Raw genomic sequence first — 17,081 nt, 5'->3', positions numbered from 1 at the left:
CTGGGGTGGGCAGGAAGGACCTCAGAGGCTCAAGCCCACTGTTAGAACAGTGGCGTCCGTCGGCATGTTCGCGAATATGTTCTTGTTTGGACTGATGCACAGGGGCACCTTTCCAAAATAAATAAGTTAGCCTTGTAAATAGGGGCCAGCCCACTCTGTTTTTCTTACCAGCCCATCATCCCCAACAGTGTAAAGTCAATTAGACAATAAATATTTATCCTCCCCATTCTGTGTCTACAGGTGTGAGTCACTAATTGTCAATATGTATTCATTATCTCCCTACAGGCTATAAACCAAGCCAATCAATCAAGCTAACAGGTATGGAGCGCCCTTGTATGGCTCTAGAATAGAACAAAGCAGGTAATAAAAACCAACAGGGGACTAGAAGTTAGGGACAGTGGCTGGCCAGCAGCCAAGGGTGGTGGCTTCACCAGAAAAACTGCATTATAAAGCCAAAAGAAGGTATTTCACGGAACTGGAAAGTTTGGAACTCCAACTTTGCTACTGAGTAAAATGGTGTATCACATTACCAAGAAAGGCTGGGTCTCCTTATCTGTCAGGAAGAAGAAGATGAGGTAGTTGACCCTGGTGAGGAACTAACAGATTTGCAAGGCTCAGGGTTTTCAGATGTGTTAACAACTTTGCCGAAGGCACGTGTGGTTCGCAATGCTCCTGAAGACCTCAGGGTGACATCAGACACACTGGCGTAAGGAGCCCAGAGAAGGAGGCAGGGGACTGACAGACATCCTCTGTCCCCTACTATGCAGCCAACCACAGTCCCACCCTGAAGGTGAGCTGCTGGCCTGAAAGAGGAGAGCCCTGTCTGCTCAGCACCTCACGGAGTCTGTGTTTCCTTCTAAAACAATCCTGAGACATTGGAAACCAAACAGTAGAGGGGCACTCCTGAGACCAGAGGACAGCGATGAGAGGATGGCTGTCACCCTGCATCTCTCCTTCCCTGCTGGTGGCTCTTGTCTCTCAACTCTGATTACAGGCTCCCAGCACCCCAGCTCCCCAGCTTTGCCTGGCTGAGCCACAAGCTCCCGCAGGCCCTTCCCTGGTTTCCATTAGTAATGCCCATGCCCTCTGACCTTGCTTCCAGCCCTGGCGGTCAGTTCTTCTGTACTTCCTTGTACCACAAGGCCCCACACTCTCTGTCTGTTTGTTCACAACTCAAGACCACCCAGATAAGTAGAAGCCTCTCAAAGGTTCTGCCTGGCTCTCTGAGTCTCTTGGATTTACTGCCATTTTTAATCAATACTGCATGTGAACGTTCTGGGAAGCCAGAGCCAGGGCTTCCTGCACACTAAGGGCAGAGTCTACGTTTGAGCCTCTGCCTTCCTTCCCCAGTTGCCGTTTTTAAGCAAGGAAATGTTTTTGTTCATACAGACCATGCGTCCATGTGAGAACACAGGCTGCTGTCAGTCCACGATGCCTACCGAGAGGGTCCGGGTACCCCACTGTCTGCTCCCACTCAGCTACTTCTCTCATTTCCACCATCTCCCTTGCCTCTGTAGGGAACTGACATAGAACAGCAGAGTCCACTTTGACCACGCCCAGTAGGATAACAAGTGAGAGTGTCTCGAAACACGATTAGAACATAACATCACCTCAAAGACAGAGCGGGAGAGCCAAAGAAACAGTGTTTAATCCCTGAAATAATCTTTCCTTTCCTTTCCTTTCCTTTCCTTTATTCTTCTTAAAAGAATGGCTACACTTTCAAAAACATAACAGATATCTGGCTCCGTGGTATAGACCTATAATCCCAGCTGCTCAGGAAGCAGGGGCAAGAGGATTGAGAGTTCAAATCCAGCCGGGGCAATTTAGCAAGACCAGCTCTTCATAAAAAAAAAAAAAAAAAAAAGGTTTAAAACTGTTGCAGATGAGCCAGGCAGTAGTGGTGCACACCTTTAACCCCAGCACTAGGGAGGTGGAGGCAGGCGGATCTCTGTGAGTTCAAGGCCAGCCTGGTCTATAAAACAAGTTCCAGGATAGCTAAGACTACACATAGAAACCTCGACTCTAGGGACAGGTGGAAAGCTGGAGAACCACTATTGTCTGCAAGGCTCTGAAGTTCTAGTCCTGGCCCCACTTCTTCCGGGCACCAGCACTGAATACTCAGTCTTCTAACCTATGAAATGGGTGTAACAGCCCGAGTCAGTGACCCAAGCCTGCATGTGGCCAGATGCTTTCCACGGCATCTGCAGGGCCACAGCTCAGAGCCAATGCCGAGCTACTGCAAGTCTCACCAAGTGAAGGGAGGGATGAAAAGTAAGAAGGGGGTGTGTGTTCCAGAAACTTAATTGCAAATGTACCCATATTTCAGAAGACCAAAGCAATATCTAAGCTAAACAAAGCCTCCAGCTCCCATTAGCTGTCCTTATTCTTTATTTCCCATGAGGCCACAGAAGTCTCCACAAAAGCAAATAGAAGCAGAGATCAATCAATATGTCCTTGGGTGCAGTTTCCGCCTCTGGTCACCACAGACCAACTGTCCACCCTTGCAAGTCCCCTGGATTCCCGGGGACACTCACGTGCAGCCCCTTTCACCAGAAAGACCCAGCCCTGAGGTCTGACTTACAGCACTCAATGGGGTTGGATGCCGCCTGCAGGGAGATGATGCGGCCACTGGGTTCTGGGACGTGCACACGGAACACCAGGCGCACCCGCGTGTTCTTCCTGCCGATGTCTGTCTCGCCCTTCCGCAGCTCGATGTCGGCGTTTCGAAGCTTCAGGATGCCGGCACAGTCGATGCTGCACAGAGGGGAGACCGGTCACTGAGCAGAAAAGATCACCCACAAACCCGCCTAAGGTGGGCAACCGAATGCATCCTCCCGACAGCCACAGCGGGAAACTGCATGTGCCCCTGGGTTAGTGATAACCAGGAACGCTATGTAAAAATCCAACCTCTTTTTTTTTTTTGAGAGAGGGTCTTGTGTAGCCTGGGCTGGGCTAGTACTCAGTATGTCATGGAAGATGGTTTTTCCTACAAACTCCAGAGCTTTGTGCCCCCGTGCACACTCCCAAGTGCTAGGGTTACAGGTGTGGGCCACCACGCAGATGGGTGGCTGCAAGGCTGGACAGGGCCAGCAGCGGCTGTGGCAGTACCCTCAGAGATGCCCCAATCCTATCACTCAGGCCCTGCTCACTTTCCCAGGAAACCCCGCCGCTGCCCCAGCCTTACGTGGCCCTCATGTTGTTCTTTGGCTCCAGGGGGATTTCTAGGACCTTGGTGTTGCCCACAATCTTCTCATAGCTGGTGGTGGTAACGGTTTTGCCCGTGATCCTGTGTACTTGGTAGAAGGCATGCGGCTTTAGGATTCTCTCATCGGCTGTCCCAATGAAGATCTGAAGTCCCAGGGGCTTGTTCTCCATGTAGCCATGGAGCTAAGGAAGGAAAAAAAAAATCTTTATTTTTTTTGGGGCGGGGGAGGGGGACAGGTGAGACTTCTCTAGTCTGACCACCAGAGACGATCAGAGAAGCACATGGAGTGAAAGAGTGTAGGGTCGCTGTGTGACCTGCATGGGTGCATGGCCACAAGCTGCCTTGGCACCCACCCAGAGCAACTGTTCAAATAAGTTATAGGGATCTCCTCTAAAATGGATGCTAAGGAGCTGGAGAGAGGGCTCAGCCATTACGGGTACTGGCTTTTCTTACAGAGGACCCAGGTTTGATTCCCAGCACCCATATGGAGGCTTACAACCATCTGTACCTCCAGTTCCAGGGAATCCCACACCCTTTTCTGGCTCCCACAGGCACCAGGTACAAATGTGGTGCACAAATGTAACACAGGCAAAATACTCATATATATGTGTGTGTACGCGTGTGTCTTCTAAGCAACCACAAGAAACAATATAGATTAGTACTTAGTCATTGGCAAAGGGTTGGGGAAATGGGAACAGAAAACAACCTGAAGACCCTCCCGCCAACCACCCTCAGGATCCATTGCCCAGTAAAGGCAGTTATGGGGGCGGCGGGTTCATGAGGGCAGGTCCTCTCTGAGTATCTGCAGGAGGTTAAGAGCAGCTGGGAAGGGAGGGACATTCTTCAGTGGTGTAGACACTATAAGGTGCCCTTGCTCCATGTACACAGCTCTAATGACACTAGATTATCAAAATAAATAAGCAAAGAAATAAGAGACGTGAAAGTAGGAGGGGACTAAGTGGGAAGAGAAGCAGGATGAGGTAGCGAGGGTGGATGGGATAAAAACACACCGTTTAGCTAGCGGTAAAGATGCCATGATGAAACCAACTAGTGTGAGCAATCAACACAAGCAAATAAAAATAAAATGCTAGAGAAGAACCGAGCAAAGGTCCAGTGACTGTCGAGAGACAGACAGACAGAGGAAAAGTAAAACTCTGGTGATTATAGAGAGACAGGCTTAACAGGCAAAAGGTCAGCCTGTGAAGTATATACAGACTCTTGAAGACGTCCACAGGGAAGGGGGATGAGACTGGGTTCCACCTCTAACAGACGCTCTAGAGTTACACCGACGGTGGTGGCTCACGCCCTTAATCCCAGCACTAAGAAGGCAGAGGCAGGCGGATCTCTTATGAGTTTGAATTTGAGGTCAGCCCGATCTACAGAGCAAGTTCTAGGACAACCAGGGCTACACAGAGAAAGTCTGTCTTGAAATTATTTTAAAAAGGCTTTGGAGTTGAAGCACACAAATGACAACAGACGCCCTATAACCCAGGCATGCACCCGTCATTATACAACCTGGAGAGCCCCGTGCAGACAAACAGAGAACACGCTGGACTAGAGTGGTGAGCCCAGACAAGGTAACACAGCAGATCAAAAAGCATATATTCTATGGACTGACTCCAAAAGATCTAATCTATGCTGTTGTGGGTGGGGAGTGGGGCCAGACAGAGGACCCCGTGGGTAAAGGTGCTTGCTGCCAACCCTGATTATCTGAGTTGCTCCCCAGACCCACAGCTCGCATGGTTTTTTTTCCTCAACATTCACAAGAAAGCTGTAGTTTGTAAATAAATGTATTGGTTTTATTTTTTAAGAGAAAAATGTGTCAAATCCTACAATCTATCAAACAATACAAAACATTTCTATCTATTTACACATTCACAGATGCAAGAGAGAAGGGTGTGGACGATACACTCCACACCGACTACACTGTGACTCCCATGCAGGAAGAGGAGGAGACCGCAGAGGTGACCAAAGAAGACAGTGGCTTCACACCCCATGGCACAAGAAGAACATATGATTAAGTATACACTAAATAACAAAAGACATGTGGAGCTGAGAACCTGGTCCTGAGTTCCAGCCACTTCCCAGCATCCTCTTTGATCTTTCTGTCCCTCTGTTCCTATATTTGCAAACTGAGGAACCTATGACAAGGGACAAGTTCCATAGAACTTTGGTACAGTTGCCTTGGTCACTTTCCAACCAATCAACCAAAACAAAAAAACAAAAACAAACCAACAAAACAAAGAAAGGCTTTCAGGTGATGGGCATGACCTAGAATGACCCTGCTCCATGTGGAGCCACCAGTCACACACATTTACTATCACGGTGGACACAGCCTGGAGTCAAGCGAGTCTCAGTGGAAGGGATGCCAGGTCTAATCGGCTCGTGGGCAGGCCTATGGGGGTTATCTTTACTGTTAATGGATGTAGGAGGACTCAGCCTCCTATGGGCACAACTGTTCCCTAGGCAGGTGATTGTGGACTACATAAGAAAGCCAGGTAGGCAGGAGCCTGTGCCAGCACGCAGTGGTCCTCCAGGTAGGCATGAGCCTGTGCAGCAAGCAGTGGTCCTCCAGGTAGGCAGGAGCCTGTGCCAGCATGCAGTGGTCCTCTAGGTAGGCAGGAGCCTGTGCCAGCACGCAGTGGTCCTCCAGGTAAGCCTGAGCCTGTGCCAGCACACAGTGGTCCTCCAGGTAAGCCTGAGCCTGTGCCAGCACGCAGTGGTCCTCCAGGTAGGCAGGAGCCTGTGCCAGCACGCAGTGGTCCTCCAGGTAGGCAGGAGCCTGTGCCAGCATGCAGTGGTCCTCCAGGTAAGCCTGAGCCTGTGCCAGCACACAGTGGTCCTCCAGGTAGGCAGGAGCCTGTGCCAGCACGCAGTGGTCCTCCAGGTAGGCAGGAGCCTGTGCCAGCACGCTGTGCCCTGACTTCCCTCAATAATGGGCCACGTGTGACCTGGAGGCTGAGAGAAAAAAACCCTTTCTCCCCCATCTTGCTTTTGGTCAGAGCATTTATCACGGCAACAGGGTAAGGCTAGAAGTTTCGGAGTCCCACGCAGCATATTTTACATGTTTGTTCTCTGGCCACATGTGGCTAGCAGCCACCACAGTGGACAGTGTGACCTTCAGCTTCCAGCCATCTTTCCAGTGCACATCCTATTGAATGGTATGGGAACCAGGGCTCGGATGCCCTGCTGGAAGCCGCACAGAGATAGGCTAGGCATGAGAGCTGAGCGGGAGGATGGCCTGCCCGCAGGACTGACGCCCACAGTGTTGACAGGTGTGGCAGCCTCAAGCAAAGATGAAGTCCCAGTCAAAGCCACTCATCTGAAGATCACCCACTGCTCTTGGGTGGCACGGATCAAATGGAAGGAAGGCCACACCGAGAGATGGCCTTCTTGTTATGAGGGATTTGCGTGGGGACCCAAGATAAGTGTGTTTCCTAATTGGCTTCCCTGGTTCACCAGAGATGGTAAACACTGTCCACAGTGCCAGAAGAAAGGCGGGCAGGGCGGCAGTGAGCGTTCATGCTGAGCTGCTTCCTCCTCCCGTGACAAGAGCAGAAGTGCGCCCGGGAAGGGACACATGGGGAACAGCTGGAGGGCATGTGCTAATCAAGGCCAGCCACTCCATCCCCTCCCTTGTTGGCACTCCAAACCAAGCTGCCATTGCATTGCCTCTCATTTGGGCGGCTGTCAACACACTGCTTGCCTCTTCTGGTCTTTCAGAGAGTGGTTGAGTAATCTTTTAAAAATGCAAATCAGATCCGGGCACTCCCCTGCTTACAACCCTCCGAGGACTTCCTGTGGCCTCAGACTGAAGTGCCAACTTAGCTGCCGCCTGAAGTCACTGAATTCCCCCCAAACCCAGCCTCAGTCCAGCCCCTGCCTTGCCTCTCCATCCTGCCAGGCTTTTGATTCCTCCCTTAGCTTCAACACACCACGATCGATCATTTTGACCTCAGGGCCTTTGCACAAGTCCTTGCCTCTGTCTGGATTCAGATTTTCACCTCTTTTCCAGATAAACCACAAGCCGTACCTATACCCAGGGCTCATTCAGTCTTGTGAGAAGCAACCACCTAACGCCCAGGGATCTCAGAAGCCAGTGGGCACCACAGGTGTCTCCAGCCTTGACTGGAAGAGTTTCACAACAAAATAACACATGCTGAATGGAAAGGTATATATGAGCATATATGTGTATATGTGCACATGTGTGTGCATGCATGTGTGTATGTACATTTGTGTGTATGTGTGTTTATAAGTGGGGGCTACTACACCCTGATTTTATTTTTCATGGGTCCTGGGGATCAAATCCAGGTCTTCTTGTATGCAAAGCAAGCACTGTACCTGCTAAGCCATTTCTTGGGCACCTGAGAGAAGCTTTTTCTTTCTTTTTAAGAACAAGATATTGTGTACTTCTTATCATGTCCCCTAAACAATGTCCCCATTTAGTCACATGCTCAATGCCCATTCATCTCCCCGTGTGGCTCACATACCTGAGGCTGTGTTCCACAGTAGTGGGGACCCAGACGCCCTGTCCTGATGGCTAGTGTATATGTGTTGGTGGAGCTTTTCACCTTCAGCAATGACATGGCAGCTCCTGGAGCCACCTCCCTCATACCAAACATGGCACTCAGTGGCTCACAGCTTTTCCCTGCAGCAGCTCCTAAAGGAACCAGCCCAGCCCAACCCAAGGAAGTGCGGCATTGCGCTGCATGTGCTTGCAGGAGCTGTTGGAGGAACAGGGCTGGGGGGAAGCAGTAACCCTGCTGCAGATGAAAGTGACATTGGAAGACCTACCCACAGTCCTGGGGAGCAGGAGCCGCATGTGTGAGTGGAGTGTGTGGGGGTGCCCTCCACTATTACACATCAAGACTGGGTCTTTATAATCCAGGCTGGCTCTGCAGCCGAGGCTGGCTTTGAACTCTTAATCCCCCTGTCTCTACCTGCCAAGTGCTGGGAAGGCAAGCATGTGCCACCACACCCAGTCTCTTGGCAACTTTAAACGTACAATGTTTTATCAATCAGTGGCCACTCTGTTCATCGGAGTCTAGAGTACTTTCCTCTTGCCTCGCTGGAGATGTGTGCCCTTCTGGATCCACATTTTGGGGATTGTGTTTTGCATATCATTTCATCTAACGATACAGCACGCTCATTCTCTCTCATCAGTGGATCTTGTTTTATGAGGCACCAAATGGCTGTGTAGAACAGACGTCTCCTAGCAGGTGAGTCAGAAAATGCGAAGTGACTGTGAAGGGCCCATGCATTAGGGACACGGACTCCACCAGCCCTGGCTCAGCCACACAGCACGTGCGGAACCAGGGTGTAGATGGAGCCTGCGCCTTCCATTGCTGCCCAGCATCAAGAGCGGATAAGAGCTCACACTGTCAGCCTGAGGAAAGATCCACACTCAAGCCCAGATCCCCTGTCAAGGGCCTTCGTATTGCGTTTGCGGTGCCATCGGGCTGAGACGCTGCAGCCGGCGCTGGCGGCCATTGAGGACCACATCTGTGCTGGGAGCTGGGTGACTCAGCCCTGAAGCGTGGGGTTGGTTTTCAAACTGGCGACCGGCCAAAGAGACTGGTTTGAATTTGCCTCAAATCAAACGTGAACAACGTTAAGTAGCGTTTTGTGTGTATGTTGAATCGAGACTATTAGGAAAATGGTATCATCCTCAAAGCTTGCACGCAGGAGGACGAGAGGCCCCAGGCTTGATCGATTGCTGTTCTCGGCCACAGGGCCTGTGGGCAGGACATGACCCCACAACACAGACAGACCCTACTTCTGAACTTCATTTTGGAAATGAAAGTTGAAGCTCTTATCTGCCACCCTAACCCCATTCCACCCTCAGCTCACATGCACACGCTGGAGCGGACAGACAGGCAGGCAGGCTGGCAGGCAGATACACACACGCACACACACTCACACGCGTGCATGCACACCAGACACTCTTCCATCTCTTCCTCCAACCTCCCAACAAGCCCTACATGCTCAGCTAATGACGCCTCTTCTCCTTCACCCCCACTGGATCACCTAAGAGTCCTGCCCATCTAGTTTCCTAAATGCCACTCAAATCTGCCACCCCGTTCTCCAATCAAAGAAGCTGCCTGGCCACCCTCCTTCCATCTCAGCTACCCCATAGTGGCTAGAATGACTTTCACTGCCTTGGGACAGAGCCTACTACTATTCCACTTGAATCTCTCGAGAGCAAACGTCTCACTTTCTAAGTTGTAGCTTGCAGAGCTCCATAATCTTGCTGTATATAAGCATGAGGACCCGAATTTGAGGCCAAGAATTTATTGTTTAAAAAGAAATCCAGGTGTAGCGATGAGCACTGGAGACCCCAGTGCCAGAGGCAGAGAAATGGGCAGATCCCCGGGATGCTCAGGGTCGGCTCTCTTAGCTTAATCAGCAAGATCGGGTCCAGTGAAAGAACCTGTTTCTAACAGCAAGGAAGACAACGCCTGAAGGGTACCACTTCATTGTGTCCTCAGGCTTAAATGCTCACCTGACTACACAGGAACACACATGCACATGCGCACGCGCACACACGCACACACGCGCGCATACACACACACACACACACACACACACACACACACACGGGTGGGGCGGAAGCCAAGTCTTCATCGGAAGAGGGTTATGGGACCCTCTCCCTCACACCCTCTCCCTTCCCCACAACCATAGTGATCTTGGAACAAGCCAGGCACACTCCCGCCCAGAGGTTACTCCATGGTAACCTCTCCCTCTGCGGACAGACAGGCCCTCGCCGCTCTCGACCCCACCCCACAGGGCACCACACCCTCAGCACTCTCTACCCACCTGCTTGGCATCACCTCACCCACCGCCCACCTACATCTATCACCACTCCACAAGGCAGGGTGTGTTCATCTCCTCGCCTCCCCCACGAGGAAGCTGTCCTCAAGGATGGCAGCTTAGCTGTCCCGTGGGATCCTCCACAACATGTCTACCCCTCGGCGGTCAGGTGTGGCCAGGGCAGCAGGAGGGGGCAGGTGGTGGCCACTGGCTGCCGCTTCCCCTGCCCCTCCTTTTCCACAAACAACAACTGGCCTAGCCAGAGCTACCACTGTGTCCCACAATGCATCTCACTCAGCATGGACAGGACCAGGCTGGTTGGACAGCTGGTACCTGACCTGCCCTGTTCCCCGCAGGAGTGACAGCATACTCAGAATACAATGGAAACAGGAACCGTGTCCACCCCAATCCACAATGGGTGCCACAACCACGGACGCGCTGAGGCTGGCAGGAGACCTCAGGGACTGGTGGCCCCAGGAAGGCCAGGAATGTGACAAAGAGAACGGGATAGTCTGCACGGGCTTGAGAACAGTCCCTGTCGGCTTCTCTTCACATTCTAAATTAAGAGTCAAGTCACTCTACCTCTCTCACACTAGCGGAAATTAGAAGCAGATTCCACGGTGCAGTGAGCATAGGCAGGGGCTGGCGGCCGAGGCGGCGAGATTTGCTTCCCATCACCACGTCCACAATCAGTGGGGACCCTGAGCAGGGTCTGTGAGTGTCACGGGGCTCAAGCCAGAGGCTGCTCCCCTGTCCCAGTGCTCACGGTTCCCTGGAGTCTCTGGATGCAGCCCCAGGTTGGGAGGGGAGCACCTCTATACCTCCCTCTAGCCTCCCCTTGACCAGCTGTCCTCCATGCCGAGAGGTGGCTTATCCTGCAAGCCTCCTGGAAACCAACCTCTGGGTGCCCTTGGGTTTGTGCTGTTTGGAAACCAGAACCATGCTCTTCCAGGCTGCTTTCTGTGCCTGAGCCTTGCATAAAGCCCATGGGGGTTCATGAAGCGTTAGCTCTTGGGTAGCCATCCGAATCAGTTTATGTCAAGCACCTGACTGCCAGAGTGTTGAGGTCAGAAAGTCAGTTTCCACCTCCTGGCCTCAGTTTCTCCATCTGTGAGGAGGGCTGGTCAAAAGGCTCAGGGAAGAGCTGGTGAGATCTGTAGGAAGCTCCTACCCAACACAGAACACATGTGATGTTCTGCTCAAACCCCTCCACGGATGGCCGGGAGACTTGGCCATCCAATCTATCTTCTCTGGTCTCTGTAAACTTGAAGATCATCCTTTAGTTCTAAAACACAGTGTTCTTCAGTTGCATTTGGAAGAGATTCCAAGCCCGAGGTGCAGCCTATAGAAAGAAGCCTGTATGACCCAGTCTTGGCAGCCATCCCCAGCTTCAGCTCCCCATGTCCTGGACCAGCCACATGATCTCTCCAAGGATCCTTCAACAGGTTGAGTCTCTCTTGCCTTGGGGCCTTTGTACATATTCTTCCCACAGCCTGGTGTCTTCCCATGGCTGTCCCCACCCCTTTCCTCTAAATCAGGGTCCACCCAAATCCAGAGATCCCTTGCTCCCTTTCTGCTGCTGTGATAAAAACACTCTGACCGAAAGCAACACAGGAGAGGAAAGGATTCATAGGCTTCCATAGCTCACCACCGCAGGAAGTCATCAAGGCAGGAACCCGCAGGCAGGACCCTGTTTGCTAGTCCACGCGGCATTTGAATCTGTCCAAGGAACTCACTCACACTCAAGAAAGTACAGCAGAAATTATGGAGAACGTGGCTGGCTAGCTCACAGCCCTGTTTCTGCTCAGCTAGCTTCAGGACCACCTACCAGGGTATGGTGCCACCGACAGTGGGCAGGGTCCTCCTATATCAGTTAAGCATCAAAGTAATGGCCAGCAGATACACCCATGTGCCAGTCTGATCTAGACAATGCCTCAACAGAAGCTCTCCTCTCAGACGACTCTAAGCTGTGTCAAGTTACCAGCTAAAGCTAAACAGGGCATAGAGCCTGCTCTGAGGAGCCCCGCTAAAGCAGAGGTCTCTGAGGAGCCCCGCTAAATCAGAGGGTGTCGGCATCTCACGGCTTAGTCCCTTCCTGACAGTAGCAACTGTTGATCATGCATTCGCTCACTTCCCTAGAATAGAAGCTTGTCCATCTCGACGCCCCAGCGCCTTGAGTAGCATCTGGCACATGTAGACATGCACCAGGCAACCGCTGAATGACTGAGCAGATGGAGCCTATGTGGAGCCATGTCCCGGGACTGCGTTGGCTATTCTTGACGAATACAGAGAGTGACTCATCTTCCCAAAGCCCTGAGAAAAGAGGCTTATTCACGTCTGGGAGAGTCCCCACGTTTTCAGACTCTAACTAAATTCCCTGCTCTTCAGGCCCGCCTGCAGGAATGTGTCTCCCGGTGAAAGAGACGTATCATACCAAGCCAATTACACCAGGAGTCAGGAGAGGAGTCAAACTTGAGACTGGAAAAATGAAGTTTACAACCTTGAGCCTGAGTTGAAAAGACAGCAATTTGGCAGCCCCGTGGAAGTGGTGAGGGAAAGGGGATGCCAAGTTATGCCTGTGGCCCACATGGTCACCAGACAGCCAGACAGGTGGGGGATGCACCCTTCAAATGCAGCTCTCTACTGATCTCTTGTGTAGGCTTGACATGGAGGAACAAGGTGACAACTGTCTGTATAGGCTGTCTGGGCTCTGAAAAGCCAAGAAGAATGCATCCCAGGAGGGGAAACTGAGGAATGAAGAGAGCTTTCAGAATCCACGAAAGCCAGGCATGGTGGACCACGCCCATGATCACAGCACTCTGGGAATCCAAGGCAGGAGTTCAAAACTAACCTGGGCTACACAGCTAAGGCCCTTTCTCAATCTCTTCCCTTTCAAAGAGACAAAAAGAAAACGCCATGCAATTATTTGAGCATGCTCTAATGAAAAGGACTGAGTACCTGCAGGGTATCCTGTGACAGCTGTACCCCCACCCCAATGCCAGAGCCCCTCCCCCAGCCCCACATAAACACTTCACCAAAGATGGGACATCTGGGCGAGCCATAAGAGCTGGCCTATCATCTTTCATTGCAACGAAAGCTGGAAGATTCTTCCCAAACTGCTGGAGCAGCAGAGGGCAAGACTTGTGAAATGCAAGCCAGGGCTGAACTAACTGGCACCCCACACACACACACACACACACACTAAGGTGAGCTGTCCCCCATCCCTTGCCCCCTGCCCACACCAAATGACCTGGCAGTTCTCTCTGGAGCCGGACCAAGAATTCTGACTCACTTTTGCCACAGGAGGGGGGAAGAAAGGCAGACGTGATGTGTAACTTTCTGTACTCTATTTTAGGATTTTAAGATCCAATTTCTTGGGTTGCAAAGGGTGGGTTTTTGGAGGGCTCAGCGCAGGGCACGGCTCCTCACTGGAGCTGGCTAGACAGGCTTGTGTTGCAGACCTGACAAGGCGGGGCCACTGGAAGATCAACAGATCGCATCAGCCTGGAACAAGGAGCTGCTTCTTATACGGCCCTGTGGCCTGGCGCTCATTCACCAGGGATGGAGGCTGGGGTCTGGCCGGCATGAGTCACCACCCCACTGCAGGCAGCTTAGTTCATTCACTGGCTCCTTCATTCAGCGGAGGCTGGCAGAGAGAGGAGGGGACCGCTGTGCTGCAGGGTGATTCACACGGTGTTTTGAGACAGAAGGCACCTGGGTTCATTTTATGCTGAGATTCTTGTTGCTCTGTGGTCTGGCAAGTTCATGGCCAAGTGGCCATCAAGTCCCATCTCTGACTGCTAACCCCCAGCAGAAGGTGATGGGCAATTGGGCAGGGAGAGACAGGGAAAGGGCTTGCTTCCCACAGTAACCCACTCCAGAATAACTCAGCCTTGCCTAAGAGATCTGCATGGATCCCAATGGGAGGAATCCCTTCATCAAAATGCTATTTCATAACAATACAGCATCGAAGGTCCAGCGTCCCGCATGGAGCTCTGAGGAGCACCTTAAAGCCATGGGAGATGGGGGCAGCAGATTATCACATCTACACTTAGCGCCTGGGAAGACTTTCCGGCCTCATCACTGGGGACCAACCGCCCTCTGTAGATGTTCGGGCAGCATCATGTAGTTCTTGACACATTAGGTGCCAATGAATCTTCCCCAACTATGATAAACAAAGTATCTCAAGATGCTGCCAAATGTCCTTTGGGGGATAAAACCATTCTAGTGAGAGCTTTGTGGGGGGATGGACAGGAGGCTCTGGGAAACAGTATCCATAGTCCATGATAGGCAGAGCCCTTATGCTAGGCTGCCTACCTTCTCCCTGACTTGGCCACCCCACCACTCTCCAGTCCCGCTGTACCAGCCCCACTGAGAATCTCTCTGCCTCTTTCCATCCTCAAGAGTCTCCACGGCCTCCAGAGGGATCTTCTTAAAGTGAACGAGATTATGTGATTCCCCACTTAAAACTGGCCAATGGATGTCTTGTAAACAGAGAATCCAGTTCAAATCCCAGGCCTCTCGAAGCCCTGCTAGTGGTGCCTCTCTCCAGCTCTGCCCACCACTGTCCTTCTCTATTCCTCCCAAAGGCAGCTGCACGCATCTCCTGGCTATTTCTAAAACACCTCACTGTCCTGCCTTAGGGCCTTTGCACCCACAGTGCCTACAGTACCTACTACCTGGAAGATGCCTGCCTGCACCAACCCCAGTCTGACTTCCTGTCATCATTCAGATATCTTCCTGAATGACCACATCCCCGGAGGGGGATTCTCCAAAGGACCACAAGAGAAAACCCACCTCGTGTCTTCTAAAATCCTGCAATGAACGCACTTCCCTTTGTCGTAAGAAAAACTGACAAGCAACCCAGGCGCCAACCTCAAGAGCCTCGAATCTTTATCCTGTGGTTCCCTGGCCCCACTCCACCTGCAAAGCACAGAGAGGAGAGAACCCTTCTCCCTATGGGCTGTAGAGATGAGGCAGCCAGGGCTCAGCTCTGATTCTCCTTGACTAGCGTACTGCACCATGGCGGGCAGGGAGAAACTGTAAGCATTGCAGGGAAAGTAGGGGAATGGAGTGTCCTCCTGTGCATAGGGAGACTCTCCAAGGTCACAGTGGCCAGCCATCACCAGGTTTCCCCTGCACCTGTCCTTCTGCATGCTTAACAAGGCCCTCCCTAGACTCGGATCTGTGGGAAAACAGTAAAATGTTGGTCTAAAAAAGGCAGGGCCATCTGTACCTTTAAGATCGCCCGCTGTGCTGATCAGCACTAAGCACATCTTCACTGCTCTTTCTCCCTGACAGCAGGATTCTGTGCAACCCAGATGGCCATGACCGAGCTAAGAGCCCATACTGCCCAGCTTTCTTTGCAAATGAAGGTGGCAGAGTCACTAGATGAAGCCACTTAGCAGACACGCACGTGACTTGTCGAAGGGCTCCTGAGTGGAAGCTGACCAAGCTTGGAGTGGAATCTTCTGCTCTACCTCCCTTCCACGACTCAGACGATTAAGTGCAATGGCTCCAGCTGCAGCAGCCGCTTTGGTGGTGGAACAGGATTCCTGACAGCTTCACTGTACGTTGGACTACCCAGATCTAGACTTGCTACATCTTCTCAGGCATATAACCAACAGTTATTTGGAGTTTCTGGTTGATGCAGCTAAACCTAAGCCCAGCCAAAAGACCCATCACCATGGCAACATGTCCTCCAGGCTGAGGAGACACCCAAGGGGCACAGAGCTTGCGTCTGAGTGTTGTCTCTACATGGATCAGCAATGCCTGTGCACACACCTGCTCTCCTAAGGGCTTTTAATTTCATTTTGCTTTTGAAAAAGGGTCTCATGTAGCCCAGGCTGGCCTCAAACTCACTATGTAGCCCAGAATGACTTTGAACCCCTGATCCTCCTGCCTCTACCTCCCCATTGCCATGATTACAGGTATATGGAGTACCACCCTGGTTTCAGCAGTGCTGGGGATGGAACCCAGGGCCTCGAGCATGCTAGGCCAGGCCTCTACCAACTGAGCCGCAAGCCCACAAAGGGAGTTTTTAAATTGCTACCTCTAAAAAGCTAGACCTGAGAGTCCCCCAGAAGGATGCTGTAATAAACAGCATCACATGCCTGTGCCCAGAACCACAGAGGGAATGGACCCCATCGCCCCTGCTTTCTTACTAGAACTCTTCCCACAGGGATGGACAGGGGAAGAAGGTGGCTGTCTGACCCTCACGGGGGTGACAGTGGCGCTCACTGGAAATAAAATTCATGCTTACTTTCTGTCTGGTTTCCGAATTGCTTTTTCCTGGTCCTACAGTGCCAAGCCTGGCGGCTTCGCGATGATTTAAAATTCAAGGCAGCTACTGTTTGCTGAGCAGCGTCTCGCCAACAGAAGGGCCGTGCTGGGGAAAATGTGTACAACGGGGGTGGGGTCTATAATTAACCATAATAACAGTGGCAGCTCATCACATCCTGAGGGCCTGGTCAAGGTTGCCTACCCCACTAGGGACACTATCAGTTTACATGAGAAGCGACTGAGGCACAGAGAGGATAAGCAATTTGCTCAAGATCACACAGCTAGGAAAACAGTGACCAGGCTTTGAACCAGACAGGCTTAGCTCCATACCCCATTCAATGACTGTTACCTTAGCACCAGGGTCAAAGTTCACCCACAAACAGCCAGGACCTGGATTCACAGATGTCAATCAATCTCCAGTCATTATGGTCTTTTACTGGGGTATTAATTATTCAATTTTTAACACTTATTTCCTATCTTTACTTACAGAAATTAGTTCAAAAGAAACTTCTGCCTCTACTGTAAGCAGGATAATCAGTCACAAATCTAAACATAAAAAAGAGGTGCCAAGGCCAGCAAGATGGCTCAACAGGTAAAGGAGCTTGCAGCCAAGCCTGAAGACCAGAGTTCAATCCCCAGAACCCAGAAGATAGAAGGAGAGAACCACCTCCTATAAGCTATTCTCTGACCCCCACACATGTACTGAGCCATGTGGACACTCCCACAAACATATGCATATGCACATTGAACAAAATAAGCAAAAAAAGGAACACTTACTTTTTTT

At 51.5% G+C, this 17,081-nt stretch overlaps 1 protein-coding gene across 2 annotated transcripts in view; it reads right to left on the bottom strand.

The window, feature by feature from the left end:
- Positions 1–17,081, bottom strand: part of Nfatc2 (nuclear factor of activated T cells 2) — a 109,120-nt gene that overhangs the window by 52,079 nt on the left and 39,960 nt on the right. For both annotated transcript variants that reach the window (XM_038331684.1, XM_038331683.1), the window contains exons 4-5: positions 3,185–3,387; positions 2,582–2,754 (exon numbers count right to left, since the gene is read on the bottom strand). In XM_038331684.1, coding sequence (XP_038187612.1) covers positions 2,582–2,754; positions 3,185–3,387 — 376 coding nt within the window. The remainder of the gene's footprint in view (positions 1–2,581; positions 2,755–3,184; positions 3,388–17,081) is intronic.

The sequence above is a fragment of the Arvicola amphibius genome, chromosome 5 (genome assembly GCF_903992535.2).
Source record: "Arvicola amphibius chromosome 5, mArvAmp1.2, whole genome shotgun sequence".
Taxonomy (NCBI): Eukaryota; Metazoa; Chordata; class Mammalia; order Rodentia; family Cricetidae; genus Arvicola; species Arvicola amphibius.
The sequence above is the reverse complement of the archived record's forward strand: the minus strand, read 5'-3'. Positions and strand labels throughout refer to the sequence as shown.